At 41.9% G+C, this 17,044-nt stretch overlaps 1 protein-coding gene across 2 annotated transcripts in view; it reads right to left on the reverse strand.

Annotated features, from left to right (window-relative positions):
• The window catches only part of ERICH1 (glutamate rich 1), a 201,872-nt gene that overhangs the window by 120,283 nt on the left and 64,545 nt on the right, over window positions 1–17,044 (reverse strand). For both annotated transcript variants that reach the window (XM_082249555.1, XM_082249556.1), the window contains exon 2: window positions 10,015–10,173. In XM_082249555.1, the coding sequence (XP_082105681.1) occupies window positions 10,015–10,173 (159 nt within the window). The remainder of the gene's footprint in view (window positions 1–10,014; window positions 10,174–17,044) is intronic.

The following is a 17,044-nucleotide window of genomic DNA, read 5'->3' on the forward strand; positions in this document are numbered from 1 at the left end:
GATGCTGCCACCACCATGATTCACTGTGGGGATGGGGTGTTCAGGGCGATGTGCAATGTTCATTTTCTGCCACATATGGCATTTTGCTTTTAGGCCAAAAAGTAAAATTTTGGTCTCATCTAACCAGAGCACCTTCTTCCACATGTTTGCTGTGTCCCCCTACATGGCTTCTCCCAAACTGCAAATGGGACTTCCTATGGCTTTTTAGCAATGGCTTTCTTCTTGCCACTTTTGTCATCTTGCTAGATTTGCGGAGTGCACGACTAATAGTTATCCTGTGAACAGATTCTCCCACCTGAGATGTGGATCTCTGCATCCTCCAGAGTTACCATGGGCCTCTTGGCTGCTTCTCTTATGAATGCTCTCCTTGCCCAGCCTGTCAGTTTAGGTGGACGGCCATGTCTTGGTAGGTTTTCAGTTGTGCCATGCGCTTTCCAATTTCGGATGATGGATGAACCAGTGCTCCGTGAGATGTTCAAAGCTTGGGATATTTTTTGTAGACCCTAAACCTGCTTTAAACTTCTCCACAACTTTATCCCTGACATCTCTGGTGTGTCCCTTGGCCTTCATAATGATGTTAGTTTACTAAGGTTCTCTAACAAACCTCTGAGGGCTTCACAGAACAGCTGTATTCATACTGAGATTAAAATTACACACAGGAGCACTCTATCTACTAATTAGGTGACCTGAAGGCAATTGGTTCCACTAGAATTTAGTTAGGGGTATCCAACTAAAGGGGGCTGAATACAATTACACACCACACTTTTCAGATATTTGTAAAAAAATTGGAAAAAAACATTTTTTTCATTTTCCTTCCACTTCACAATTAGGTGCCACATTGTGTTGGTCTAGCACATAAAATACCAATAAAATACATTTTTTGGTTGTAACATGACAAAATGTAGAACATTTCAAGGGGTATAAATACTGTAAGGCACTGTATGCATTGTAAATTCCAAAAAAATAAAAAACCTGAAAATTTCTATAAAATGGTAGTGGTTAAAATGAGTTAATTTTTTTTTTTTTTTTGTGATTCGCAGACAAAAATCTATAGGTGTCCAGGAAGCAAGGTTTTCGTAGTCCAGTGTTATCACTGTTACAAAGTACATTAAAACCTTTATGTCCAGGAAATACACATACAAAAATGCGCATTTTCGTTCCCTTCCTCTTGCGCCTTCATCTAGCAGAAAGATTATAATTACCAAAAGCATCACATTTCCAACATTCATTTTACTTAATTATTTTATTACAGGTTTGCAATCATATCGCCTTTCACTACAAAACAAGGAATTAAACATGAATTAAATAATAGTAATAAAGTTAAATTACCGTACCCTTTTTGGGCTCCTAATAAAAAGTGTATTTTTTCCTCAATATCCAGGGAAATATTAACATATTGTCATAATGAGTCTGAGAAAAGAGGGAAGTATGCCAAGCTCCCATTTTTCAGATGTAGTGCTATTATCTAGGCTTGGAAATGCACAATTTATCAGACGAAGAACATCCTGTCTTGTCTGCACTATGTTTCAATTGAATCATCAATCCCTCTTTTGTCCTGAAAATTTCACTTTTTCTAAAAGAGCACTTTGATCTGATTATGTACAAAAGACAGATTTCTTCAAAATAATTGAAAATGACATAAATGATACTCAAACATATGGATGTAATTTAATTCTAACACGATCCACTTGATATACACATTATATATCTATATATATACATATACATACAGTGGGTACGGAAAGTATTCAGACCCCCTTAAATTTTTCACTCTTTGTTATATTGCAGCCATTTGCTAAAATCATTTAGGTTCATTCTTCTTCCTCATGAATGTACACATAGCACCCCATACTGACAGAAAAACACAGAATTGTTGACATTGTTGCAGATTTATTAAAAAAGAAAAACTGAAATATCACATGGTCCTAAGTATTTAGACCCTTCGCTGTGACACTCATATATTTAACTCAGGTGCTTTCCATTTCTTCTGATCATCCTTGAGATGGTTCTACACCTTCATTTGAGTCCAGCTGTGTTTGATTATACTGATTGGACTTGATTAGGAAAGCCACACACCTGTCTATATAAGACCTTCCAGATCACAATGCATGTCAGAGCAAATGAGAATCATGAGGTCAAAGGAACTGCCTGAAGAGCTCAGAGACAGAATTGTGGCAAGGCACAGATCTGGCCAAGGTTACAAAAATATTTCTGCTGCACTTAAGGTTCCTAAGAGCACAGTGGCCACCATAATCCTCGAATGGAAGACGTTTGGGACGACCAGAACCCTTCCTAGAGCTGGCCTTTCGGCCAAACTGAGCTATCGGGGGAGAAGAGCCTTGGTGAGAGAGGTAAAGAAGAACCCAAAGATCACTGTGGCTGAGCTCCAGAGATGCAGTCAGGAGATGGGAGAAAGTTGTAGAAAGTCAACCATCACTGCAGCCCTCCACCAGTCGGGGCTTTATGGTATAGTGGCCCGACGGAAGCCTCTCCTCAGTGTAAGACACATGAAAGCCCGCATGGAGTTTGCTAAAAAAAACACCTGAAGGACTCCAAGATGGTGAAAAATAAGATTCTCTGGTCTGATGAGACCAAAATAGAACTTTTTGGCCTTAATTCTAAGCAGTATGTGTGGAGAAAACCAGGCACTGCTCATCACCTGTCCAATACAGTCCCAACAGTGAAGCATGGTGGTGGCAGCTTCATGCTGTGGGGGTGTTTTTCAGCTGCAGGGACAGGTTGCAATCGAGGGAAAGATGAATGCGGCCAAGTACAGGGATATCCTGGACAAAAACCTTCTCCAGAGTGCTCTGGACCTGGGCCGAATGTTTACCTTCCAACAAGACAATGACCCTAAGCACACAGCTAAAATAACGAAGGAGTGGCTTCACAACAACTCTGTGACTGTTCTTGAATGGCCCAGCCAGAGCCCTGACTTAAACCCAATTGAGCATCTCTGGAGAGACCTAAAAATGGCTGTCTTGTTTTTCTGTCAGTATGGGGTGCTATGTGTACATTCATGGAGGAAGAAGAATGAACCTAAATGATTTTAGCAAATGGCTGCAATATAACAAAGAGTGAAAAATTTAAGGGGGTCTGAATACTTTCCGTACCCACTGTATACACACACACACACACACACACACACAAACTCTATTTTTACTAAAGTTGAATATGAAGTTTTGAAGTTCCACATTTTTTACCCAGCTTACACATCTATGGTTCCATTTCAGGCAAACTTCCGATTGGCAGTAAATCTGCTCTGTCAGCAGAGAGGGAACTAAACAACATTGTGCCAATATTTGATACCATCTTACTTGGTTTTTCCCCCAGTAATCACTTACACATGACTTGAGTGCTGCAAACCTGCACCAAGGAAAATAAATTAATTAATCTCCTTCTTGGGGGTCTATGCAGATGTAAGTTTATGAAGATCTGTTCCTCCATTACCTACGAGTCAAGTTGAGCATTCTTGGATCGAATTTTAACTGATTTTTGCTAAATCGGGTGAAATTTGTTTAGTGCGTGGACCTGTCCACACCACCTGGCTTGACAAGTTGATTTCTCAGTTGAAAGGGCGTGTCCAAAGGGTGGTAATAAACAGCGCATACTCAGACTGGTCTGAGGTAGTAAGCGGGGTCCCCCAAGGCTCAGTCCTGGGACCAACCTTGTTCAATTTATTCATAAACAGCATTGAGGACGGGATCAGTAGTTCGATATCAGTTTTTGCAGATGACACAAAATTGGGCAGAGCAATAACTGCACAGCATGAAGCAGATATCCTACAGAATGACCTGGACAAAATAACAGAGTGGGCAACGACATGGCAAATGAGGTTTAATGTGGAAAAGTGTAAGGTTTTGCACTTGGGGACTAAAAACATAAAAGCAAAATACACGTTAGGAGGGGAACCCTTGGGGGAATCAAAAATGGAGAAAGATCTGGCAGTCTTGGTTGATGAGATTAGGCAATAGCATGCAATGTCAAGCGGCAGCTGCCAAAGCCAGCAGAATATTAGCATGCATAAAGAAAGGGATGTATTCCAGAGATAAGACTATAATCCTTCCACTTTATAAAACTCTGGTCCGACCGCATCTGGAGTATTCTGTCCAGTTCTGGTCACCAGTCCTCAGGAGGGATGTGTTGGAGCTGGAGAGAGTCCAGAGAAGGGCAACTAAACTGATTAGGGGATTGGAGGACCTTAACTATGAAGAACGTCTGCAATCGCTTGATTTATTCTCCCTGGAGAAGAGACACCTGAGGGGGGACATGATAGCAATTTATAAATATCTTAATGGGGATCTCAGCTTAGAAAAACAGCTATTCAGTCGAAGGGATTGCATGAGGACTCGAAGGCATACATTGCGATTAGAGGAGAAGTGTTTTAACCTTAGGCAACGTGGGGGGTTTTTTACTGTTAGGGCTACAAGATTGTGGAATTCTCTACCACAAGAGGTGGTTTCTGCGGGAAGTATTGTGGCTTTCAAAAGACTATTAGATGTACATCTCAAGGATCAGAACATTCAGGGCTATGTGAGATGATTACAGCCACACACATCTACACAGGTTGAACTGGATGGACTATTGTCTTTATTCAACCTCTCCTACTATGTAACTATGAATTTTTGTCAAAGGAAATTTTTCAGCTGATCATTAATTGCATCCAAACAGATCCAGTCATTGTTCAGGTATACTGACAAGTCACTGAGCCAAATGTTAAATTACAATATCTGGAACTGCACATTCATCCATCCCCACTGCTTAGCGTGGATGGGGAAATCTTTAATTCAGCTCATGGAGCTAAACTAGGGAAAGATTGTATGTAGCCAGCCAGCATAAAGCATATCTGAACCCAATAAAAACATTTTATACAACATTGTAGATTTAGATGGACTTTGCATTGTACCAAACAGCAGCAAATTAAAGCCAAACTCCGCATAAGGCTTTTGCTAACACTAAAGCAACCCATACAGGAGTAATTTTGATTTCTTTCAACCATTGAGCCGAATAAAAAAAACAAAAAAAAAAAAAAACAAAAGAAGATTAGCCTATCCACACACTAGATTTGGATGAGGAATGAGCTATTGTATTCTGACAGCGAGGAGATTTCCCTGCTGTCAGAATACACGGATTTAGCTGGCAGCACCGAACAAGGCGGTTTGTACTGAAGTGGATTGGTAGATTGGTTGCGGGTTGTGGCCTGGCCGAAGCCCAGACTGAGGCTGCCAATCACTCCATCTCATGGGTCTGCTTTGTGATGCCTGGCTCATGGACACATTTTCTGCACTGGTGGTATAATAAATTAAAATAAAAATCAAATAAAAGCTACACCACTCATGTGAGATTTTTTACAATAAAAACAGTACAGTTTAATATAAATAAAAAAACAAATAAAAACAGTGTTGCACTAAATTCAAAAACAGAACAGTGAGTCCCGGTTCACACTACCGCGACTTGTCAGGCGACTGGTCAGCCTGACAAGTCGCGGTCCATTCTGTGCTATGGGAACCGTTCTAATAAGAGCGACTCAAGTCGCTCCGACTTAGAAAATAGTTCCTGTACTACTTCGGGGCGACCTCGGAGAGACTTGCATTGACTTCCATTATGTGAAGTCAGTGCAAGTTGCACCGAAGTCGCAGTGCATGCGACTTCACAGGTCGCCCCCGAAGTCGGATCGCCATAGTATGAACCGACACTGAACAGTAAGTCCAAGTGTCAAACTCATAACAAATGAAAAGTCCAAAGAATTCTGATAAATGAAAAAATTCCTGTGTTCCAAATTCAGAAGGGTCCCTCACCTTGTGGATTCACCGCCACCACATACAAGATGTACTCTTACCAGAGAGCATAGACCTCCTATTACAGGAGGTCACAGCAGGCTACTGTGTCTCATCCACAAAAACAATAAAAGTTTCAGGCCATCCATGGATATGGTAACACTTCACTAGCCTCAAGCCGTCACAACCGGTGATATGTACCTTGTAACTCATCCTATACGCCTTTCCTGCTGAAATAACATCCACATCAGAGCTCCCCCAGTGAGGATATCTCACCCATCACTATGGCAAATTCTCTTGTACAGTTTCTATACAACCTGCCTGCCCATATATGGATCAAAATGCAGCTTGTCCCTGCTGAACCGGCCAAATTTTCGATCGATGTATGGCAAATATTGCTTTGTCAGCCTAGGAAAGAAAGCGTGGTACTAGTGGGATCACCAGGTGAAAATAAAAGAAAGAAGTCTAAAAAGAAAACCAACAAAACTACCAGGACTGGAAAGTTAGACATTTCGATTTTTTGTTTTAGATATATTTTTAAAATTCAGGAATTTAAAGACACTCATTTAAAATAAAAGCTTTCAGGTTACCAAAAAGGTGATCTAAAAACATATTCCATATTGAAAAGTATTTTTATCAGTTTTTAACACTACTGTAGTGAGAGACCCTGGAACCTCTCTCTCTTTACTGGGTACTACCCGACTGATTTTGGAATGTTGCACATAGATTTGTGAGCTATAGTATGTACTGTAAGGTTGCACATGATTGGGTACAGGCTTTATTTGCAAGCTTGCTCTTCTCTTTTCTTTACATAGGGATTTGCCCTTTTAATGCTGTAACAAGCGACAGCCTCATGACCAGGCTCATTCAGTATAATCTCTAAACATGGTGGTTTATGCATGGGCCCCATTATTTCTATCTGTATTGGACTATTAGTGCCAAACAGATAGGTTTCCATTAGGTTTCTTCAACTTTGATTTTAGAAAATACTAAGTCATCATTTTGGAGCACACCGTCTTGGTTTATTATTTGTGTCAATACATACATCCTTTTCCCCCCCACCCCCTGAGCAATTATTTGTGTGTTGTCCCACACTTGCCCCGAGATAGCTATACCTAGTGGATACAACCATGATGCTCATAACTGCTTTTTTTTTTTTTTTTTGAGTCAAGCAGTGTAATTACCATCTATTAAAATATTACATATTATGGATGACTGTACTGTTACTTCTAGTATGTCTTCATCTGGAAACTTTGTTTTGATATCTCTATACTCCTGTGGAAGTGGCACTCCTTGCAAAAAATGTTGAGTATCTTTGGACTACAGTCATCAATTTAGCATATTGTAGAATTCTGCACATTTGCACCCTTATGATTCACAGTCTATAAATACTGTTTAGGGGTGTCTTTACACAGTTACTTGGAGGAGTATTGTATGATTCTAAATGAGAAAATACATTTTTTGTGTGTTGTCCAGATTTCTAAATACATTTTAGATATTTTAAATTATATAGTACGTTGTGGTCTTTGGAATACCAATAAAGTCCATTTGCTCTACAAAAATGTATTTCTTCTTGGTATTTGAATCTAGGACGTGGTAACCCCTTTTGTTGAGTTATGGGAACCCATTCTCTTTATTTTATCTTTATTCAATGTCTCAGCAAGGAGAGAGGAGCAAACAGCAGATAGGAATAGTGGGTTTGATAGGAACCCACTATTGTACACCACTAGGCGCGGGGGATACACTAAAAGTGTTATCTTTTTTCCAAACAGCAGACCTTACATGCAGTGCAAAGTCTGCTTTAAAGGGTAACTCCACTTTCGTGTGGAAAAAAAATTGCAAAAAAAAAAAAACAATATATCATATACAATTGCGACACAAATCATATTGTAATTGAATGTTATTAAAAATGACCTTTCCCTTTCAATCTGCAGCCACTGTAATTTTCTGAAATGCAATGCAAGATGGCTTCCTGGAGCTGTTCTGTACACAGAATGTGTACTGACCACATCCCGGAAACATAATTTCCTGCTTGTGTGATTGGATGACCAATTTTACCAGAAGTCTGCTTAAAGCTGGCCATACATTATACAATTTTCTTGTTCAATTTCCTTTAGATTTACCTTCAACTATGTAGTACAGGGGCCTGCCTGATTGCATACAAAATTGAAAGTGTTTAGGTGTGACCTCATATTATATGGTTTTGGTAAATCTAAAGGAAAGTTGTAGAAGAAAATTGTATAATGTATGGCCAGCCTAAGATACAAGTCAGATTTCTGGCATCCCCTGCAACAAAAATGTCATTTTTGGTGAGATACTCCCAATAGGAAAACGACTAAGGCCCCTTTCACAAATACGTTCAGTTCATCAGTTCAGTCACGTCAAATGTATCAGTTTTTCGTCTGTTGTCATCCGTTTTTCGTCAGTTGTCATCCGTTTTTCGTCAGTTGTCATCCGTTTTTCGTCAGTTGTCATCCGTTTTTCGTCAGTTGTCATCCGTTTTTCGTCCGTTGTCATCCGTTTTTCGTCCGTTGTCATCCGTTTTTCGTCCGTTGTCATCCGTTTTTCGTCCGTTGTCATCCGTTTTTTTGACGGATGAAAAATAGGGCATTCATCCATTCAAAAAAACGGACATTGACGGAAGTGGATGATCATCCGTTGTCATCCGTTTTTACATAGAGATACATTGATGTCCGTTTTTTATCCGTCAACGGATGGATGAAAAACGGACAAACGGACAGCATGTGTGAAAGGGGCCTAAAAGGATGCAGGCCCAGCAGCTTACCATTAGTGTCCTGCAGCTGCACAGCTGATAGATAATTATGAAACCACTTCCATTAGATCCACTCAGCACAGAGGAACAAACAGTGATTTCTTCAGAATACCAAAGATAGGAATCTGCAACAAAGGTTGTTATAATCCTTGCAATGTACACAGATCACCCAGGGGGGAATGTTTTTATCTCAACAAAAGTGGAGTTATGCTTTAAACAGTGATATGTGTGCCTGATGTCCTTATCTACACTAAAATTCTACTACCCTCGTGACACATTTCCTACAGTGTTGAAAACTGGATTATTTTAGGAAGCTTCAGAATTCATACACAGGTCAGACATGTTACAGAAGGCCATTTATATAAAGAAAAATCCATAGACTCCCTCATCCATGTAACAATTCTCCCACTGCAGGATACTGTAATCGGACAGTTGGCACCCATAGCTGTCAGAATGCCAGGTCAGAAACTGCAGCCGATTGCATTTTTTTTCTGCCCAGGTCCTCTGATTTCTCAAAGTTTGTGGAATCTGCAAAGTGGTGGTGTCAGCAGGGTCATCTACAGCTCGAACATTGCCAATTTTATAGGAATCACCTGAAATGTGTGCCATGCATGGCCTGCTTAACACTGTACATTTTCACCCTTTTTTGTCCTACTTGACTGCAACTGCCCTTTTAACCAATTCAAGAAAAGAAAAAAAAAACAAACAAACAGAAAACAACTCCCAATTCAAAACTGGGCTGTTGTACTTTATACAATAAAAATAAAAATTCAGCGCTTAAAATCAAATGGATGGGTAAGCAGCTGTACACCAGGATAGGTCAAACCTACCAAAACCTATAATATGCAGTAAAAGAAAATAAAGTGCAGCGCTATAAAATTACAAATAGTGCATAAAATCATTCACATTAAAATGTATAAAATGCACAATAAAAAGCATGTGGATCATAAATCATAAAGTCCTTAAAAGCTGATTTCCAAAGTGAAAAGCAGGAATAATTAAAACGACACTGCAGGTGCAGTCTGCACTTTCGCTTTTATCTGGCACTGTGACAGTGCCTTGCTTGTGAGTGATGCTTTATTTTTTACTTTAATAAATGTCCTTAATTAAGCGGAGAGCATTAGATCGTTTTATTTATCTTTTCCGGATTGCCATACACGAGTTTCTGTGAACCTGTTGGATCCTGGATATACAGATCTTCTGGCTGTCTCTGGCTTACTGATACAAAGTGTTGTGACCCCTAGTGGTCGAATACAGGAGGTGAGAGGCTGTATTATCTGTGGTGGAGGAGTCACGTTTGCAGTGTCGTTTTAATTATTCCTGCTTTTCACTTTGGAAATCAGATTTTAAGGACTTTATGATTTATGATCCACATGCTTTTTATTGTGCATTTTATACATTCTAATGTGAATGATTTTATGCACTTGTTGTACTTTATAGCAGAGTTACTGAAAAAGTGTTTACCTGCTGAAGATGGTGCTGTGGGCTGTGCAACCTCTGAATGGCTTTCTCCAGTTCTTTGTACCTGAGTGATGATTTCAGAATTTCTATTTGGTTGCCTGACACTGGCAGGGCTGGAAACGTGTCCTGGATACAGTCTTGTCAAAACCTTGGCAATGATTGCTTAATAAAAAAGGAAAACAATGCATTTACTACTTTCATTGGCACTTTACCAGGCACAAAACATTGTAATTAAACATGTTCCTCAATAGCCACAAAGGATAGAACTCCATTACGTGTGCAGAAAATGTCTTTGCAAACCCAGATATTACCTTGTAAAAGTAGTGCTGAAAATAGCCTGTGCAGAGAGCCGAGCTGTGGGAGGGTACCACTAGGCCCCACCCACTACAGGCTGTCTGCAGAAAACTACACAGGAAGAGGTGGAGGCAAGACCCTGCATTAGGCGAGAGCAGCAATAACTGGTCTTTATCACAGGAAGCTTCTGTACAGAGGTAACATTTCTAAATACTGCACAGATCAGGAGTAAATCAAGCATAGAGCAAGATCCGGGCTGCTCTGTGAAAAAACATTTCCCAGAGCAGGTAAGTATGACAGGTTTTTTTTTAAAGAAAAAAAAAAAAAAAAAGACTGTAGTATCACTTTAACCACTTAACGACCGCCTACTGCAGATTTACTGGGCAAAGCGACGTTGGTCTACGTTGCTAGCTCTCAGGAAGCTAGGGTGGAGCGCGCGCCGTTGGTGGCGCGCTCCCGCCCTCACTCGTCAGCGGGGGAGCCGATGCGTGTGTCAGGCGGCTCCGATTGCCGTCTGACACCCGCGATCGCTCCCCACTGAGAGAGAAGATCAGGCAGCTGCTGTAAACACAGCCGACCGTCCTTCTCCCTGAAATGATCATAGATATCATGTGATCCTTCTATATAGGATCACATGTCTTTATGGTCATTTCAGAAGCCATGCCCCCCCCACAGTTAGAATCACTCCCCTAGGGTCACATTTAACCCCATCGATCACCCATAGTGTTAACCCTTTCCCTGCCAGTGTCATTAATACAGTAACAGTGCATATTTTTATCACTGATTACTGTAGTAATGTCACTGGTACCCCCAAAAGTGTCAAAAATGTCAGTCAGTCAGGGGTCCGATCTGTCCACCGCAATGTTGCAGTCCCGTAAAAAAAAAAAAGTTAGTAGACGTGATAACTTTTGCGAAAACCAATCAAAATACGCTTATTGCGATTCTTTTTACCAAAAATATGTAGCAGAAAACAAATTGGCCTAAAATGTTAAAACATTTTGATTTTTACATTTTTTTTTTGAGAATGGCACATAGCAGAATGTGAAAAATATTGTTTTTTTTTTCTTAAAATTGTCACTAAAAAAAAAAAAAATATCGCACAGGTGATCAAATACCACCAAAAGAAAGCTCTATTTGTGGGGAAAAAAAGGACATAAATGTTTTAACGCACAATTGTCCGTTAAAATAACGCCGTGCCGAATCACAAAATAGGGCCTGGTCAGGAAGGGGGCAAATCCTTCCGGTCTTCGTGCCAGTTCACACTTGTCCGATGCGGGAACGCTGCGAATATGCAGTGTGTTCCCGCATCGCATCCACTTATCTGGCAGTTCACGCTGCCATATGCGATACGCAGGGGGTGTCAATTAAAAGTTAACGACACCCCCAGTTGCGATCGCATATCGCAGTGCGATCTGCAAGTACGCACAGAATCCGATCGCACAAGTGTGAACCACTGTGCGATCCGATTCTACTGCGGCTCAAAAAAAGCCTCCTGTGCGTGTTTGGTGCGGATACAGTGCAAACTCAGCCATACAAAGTGTATGGTTGAACTCGCATCCGCACATAAGATCGCATGTAATTAGGAGCAATGTGCTCCTAATTACATGCGATCTCCGCAAACGCGGAAGTGTGAACCGGCACTTAAAGTGGTTATGTTCAAATGTTTATTTTTAAATGTGGGTTTTGGGGGATCATCCATGCTATAATGCACTTTGTTTTGGTCTTTTTTTTTTTAACATGAAAACACACTTAGAGCCGGTTCACATTAGCACGACTTGTCAGCCTGATAAGTCGCGATCCATTGACCGCTACAGGACCCGTTCTAATAGCTCCGACTTAGAAAAAGGGTCCTGTACTACTTCGGGGCGACCTCGGAGCGACTTGCATAGACTTCCATTATGTGAAGTCCCTGCAAGTCGCTCTGAAGTCGTGGTGCACTGGAATGCACAAGTCGCCCCCGAAGTAGTGAGGAGTCGTGTCGCCTCAGTGTGAACCGGCTCTTAAAAGCCCAAAATATTATATAATTTTCTGAAAGCATCAGACCAGAATAAAATGACCGTTGAAATTTTCAAATACAAAAGTAATGTTATGCAAATCACTCCAATATAACAGTTGCCTGATAATCAAAATGTGAAAAAATTTGTAGCCGCTAAGCTGATAGTTCACATCTAACTGCAGGTGCACTGTAATATCTAAAAGGGTTTAACACTTAAAGTGGTTGTATACTGCCTAAAAAAAAAACAAAAAACAAACAAAAAAAAAAACCCTGCAGGACAAAGGCATAATGAGCTTGTATGCATCGCATACTAGCTCATTATGAAATACTTACCTTAAAACGAAGCCCCGACACGGCATCTCTTCCTGCGCACAGGAGTCACTTTCCAGCAAGTCCCTGGCAAGGAACTCTGAAGGTCCGCTGGACCTTCGGAGCGCATGCGCCGCTAGTGTCAGCGGCTGCATGGAGGGCAAATATCTCCCAAACTGTGCCAGTTTAGGAGATATTAATTGTACCTACAGGTAAGCCTTATTATAGGCTTACCTGTAGGTAAAAGAAAAAAAAAAAAAAAGGAGTCTACTACCGCTTTAAGAAAAGATAAAATGAAAACAAAACGAACATGTGGTCTTGGCATTTTTAAGGGCTCTTTCACACGGGCGCTCCGTATGTCCGCAAATCATCCTATTTTTTTGCGGATGATTTGCGGACATAATGTAAGTCTATGGCATTGCGGATGTCAGCGGAATACCATCCGCTGACATCCGATTTTCCTCCTTTCAGTTCTGTTCCGTTTTTTGGAACGGAACAGAACCCTATTTTTCCTCCGTTCAAAAAACGGAAAGGAAGGAAAATCGGATGACAGTGGTGTCATCCGCTGACATCCGCAGTGCCATATACTTACATTATGTCCACATATCATCCGCAAACGGATGGGATGATATGCGGACATACGGAGCGGATGACACAAATGTCATCCGCTCCGTGAAAAAAAAAAAAAAAAGTCCCGCAGCGGAGCTTTCACACGGAGCGGCCGTCTGAAAGAGCCCTAACAATAGTAAGTTTGAACACTTTTGATAACCTGACAAACTTACTTTAACCACTTCTGGACTGGAAGGTTTTGCCCCCAGGACCGCTCCCGCGAACCACGGCGATTAGTGCAGTCGAGTCAGCCTGCTGCAGTATATATGCAGAGGGCGGTCAGCAAGTGGTTAACCACTTCTAGACAGGAAGGGTTTACCCACTTAATGACCAGGCCATTATTTGCAATACAGAACTTTGTTACTATGACCAGACCATTATTTGCAATACAGAACTTTGTTACTTTAACTGACAATTGCGCGGTCATGCAACGCTGTACCTAAATAAAACTGATGTCCTTTTTTCCCCACAAATAGAACTTTCTTTTGGTGGTATTTGATTGATCACCTGTGCGACTTTTATTTTCTGCGCTATAAACAAAAAAAGAGGGACAATTCTGAAAAAAAAAAAACACAATATTTTTTTAGTTTCGGCTATATAATATTCCCAATAAAAAAAAAAACCTAGTTTTTTATATCAATTTAGGCCAATTTGTATTCTGCTACATATTTTTTGTAACAAAAGATCCCAATATGTGTATATTGATTGGTTTGCGCAAAAGTTATCACATCTACAAACTAGGGGAAAGATTTATGTCAATTTTTTTAATTTATTTTTTTTACTAGTAATGGTGGCGATCAGCAATTTTAAGCGGGACTGCAACATTGCGGCGGACAGATCGGACACCCTATATTTTTGACACCTTTTTGGGGGGGGGGGGGGAACCAGTGCCATTGCTACAGTAATCGGTGCTAAAAATATGCAGTTACTGTAATAATGACACTGGCAAGGAAAGGGGTTAAACACCAGGGGCGATCAAAGGGTTAAATGTGTCCCTAGGGGGTGCTTTTTAACTGTGTGGGGAATGGGCTTGTAGCTTGAACACTGAGACCTCTGTTTCTAAATAAGAGGAACACAGGATTCTTGTGTTCATAACTGACAGAACAGCCGTCTGCCGTGTTTACAACGGCAGACCACCGTTCTGTCTCCACAAGGAGCGATCAAGGGTGCCCAGCAGCAATGGCAACCGCCGGACCCACTGATTGGCTTCACCTGTGGCCAATGGGCATGTGCCTTCGCTAGCTGTCCTGCAAAGGGACGTAAAGGTACGTCGTTTTTGGGGGACAGAGCCAACCTGCCGCGGTAAAACTACAGTGGCTGGTTGGCAAGTATGTTCCAATTGTATTCAGTTTTTTTCTGCTTACAGGAAATGGTCATTCTCCCGAGCAACAGAATATAGATGTAGCACCCTCCTAGGTAGGTGCTAGGAAGAAGCATATGGGTGGCCCTGTCCGCATATCAGGGGGGCCTGATCATTTACTTAGGCTGTCACATACTTACAGGTGTGACCTGTGGTGCCTGGGGAATCTCCCCACTGTGTCCAATGAGGGCTCTTATTGGACAGTGGAGGAAACCTAGCCAATAGCACACCAGGGCTTGTGGCTATCTCAGTGGGCAGAGTTTACCGCTATGCACCCTGGGATGGGCTAAGTCTGAGGGGAGCATGTGACAGGAGGTCTTTGGCGGGAAGCAGAATTCCAGGAGGAGGGTGACGGCTGTCTCTCCTCCTGTCAGCGATAGTGAAGGTGTCCTGGGCAGTCGGCCTAGAGGACGAAGGTTGAGCTGATCTGCAGAGAGGGATCCAGAGTGCTGTGGACCGAGTGGAGCTGCTGGGCAGAAGTTTCAGGGAAAAACAGTATTGTGAGTACTCAAAACCGTCCAGGAGTCTGTCTAGAAGAGGGGACCACTCCAGAAGGTCAGAGGGATCCGGGAACCAGCTAACCTGTGGAGAAGGTTTAGAGAAAGGGGGTGCCAGTATCTAAGCCCTGAAGATAAGTGAGAGAAAGAGGGTGCCGGTGTGGGCCCTGAAGTGTTTAGCAGCGCAGCAGCAGTACAAGTAGCTACCTCAGCAAGGAGTGCTTAAGGGAGCTCAAAGAGGACTTCTTTATGTAGGAAAAGCAGTCCAAAGTCAGTTTGGAGTTAACAGGCAGCAAGTCAGTGTTAACCAGAGTCAACCGGCGTTGACCGGCATCTAGCCAGCGGCAAGTCAGCGCCAATCGGCATTTTTTATTTGACTGGTCATTGTCTCAGTGCTCACACTTGGAGGAAAATGCACTGAGGTACTTTTGTTTCACCCGGTGACCCAGGGGGACCCATATCCAGCAAAACGGCTGGGAATACTGCTACATATACATACACATACAGTGAGCGGGAAAAAAAAGTATTTGATCCCCTGCTGATTTTGTATGTTTGCCTTTTGACAAAGAAATGATCAGTCTATAATTGTAATGGTAGGTTTATTTTAACTGTGAGACAGAATAACAACAAAAATATCCAGAAAAACACATTTCAAAAAAGTTATAAATTGATTTACATTTTAATGAGTGAAATAAATATTTGATCCCCTATCAGTCAGCAAGATTTCTGGCTCCCAGGTTTCTTCTATACAGGCAACTCTGTTTTGCTCAGCGGGGATCGATCCACCAATCCCGCACTGAGCAGGCGGATGACAGCTCCGTCTCCGTTTACTTTGCAGAGACGGAGAGGTCAGAGCCCTGCTCTCCTCTATGGGAGATCGGATGAAAACAGACCGCCTGTCCATTTTCATCCGATCCGATCAGATAGACGGAAGGAAAATAGGGTTTCCATCCGTCTGGATTTCATGCACAAGATCGGATAGCAGCGGGTGTCAGCGGAGATGTCTCCACTGACATCCGCTGCTTCATAGGGCTGCATGGAGCATCCAATCAGGTCCACCTGAAAAACTGACAGGCGGACCGGATCAGAAAGCCCATTTGAAAGGGGCCAAAAGCAGTGCTCCTAATCTCCGCTTGTTACCTGTATAAAAGACACCTGTCCACAGAAGCAATCAGACTCCAATCTCTCCACCATGGCCAAGACCAAAGAGCCGTCCAAGGATGTCAGGGACAAGATTGTAGACCTACATATAACTGGAATGGGCTACAAGACCATCGCCAAGCAGCTTGGTAAAAGAGTGACAACAGTTGGTGTGTTTATTCGCAAATGGAAGAAACACACAATAACTGTCAATCTCCCTCGGTCTGGGGCCTAATGCAAGATCTCACCTCGTGGCATTTCAATGATCAGGAGAACAGTGAGGAATCAGCCCAGAACTACATGGGAGGATCTGGTCCATGATCTCAAAGCAGCTGGGACCTTAGTCACCAAGAAAACATATGGTAACACTATGCAGTGAAGGACTGAAATCCTGCAGCACCCGCAAGGTCCACCTGCTCAAGAAAGCAAATGTACAGGCCGTCTGAAGTTTGCTGATGAACATATAAATGATTCAGAAGAGCGTTGTGGTCAGATTAGACCAAAATCAAGCTCTTTGGCATCAACTCAACTCGCCATGTTTGGAGGAGGAGGAATTCTGTCTATGACTCCAAGAACACCATCCCACCGTCAAATATGGACATGGAAACATTATGCTCTGGGGATGTTTTTCTGCTAAGGGGTAGAGCTGCACGATTCTGGCAAAAATGAGAATCACGATTTTTTGGCTTACAATGAAGATCACGATTCTCTCACGATTCTCAAAATCCGCCGCTGGGACCACACTTATGTTAAAGCAGACCGTCCACCGTTTAAAAAAAAAATACCGGGTTATTGCAGCTATCTACTGCCATAACCCCGGTATTTAAT

Source organism: Pelophylax lessonae, assembly GCF_965119305.1.
Source record: "Pelophylax lessonae genome assembly, chromosome: 3".
Taxonomy (NCBI): Eukaryota; Metazoa; Chordata; class Amphibia; order Anura; family Ranidae; genus Pelophylax; species Pelophylax lessonae.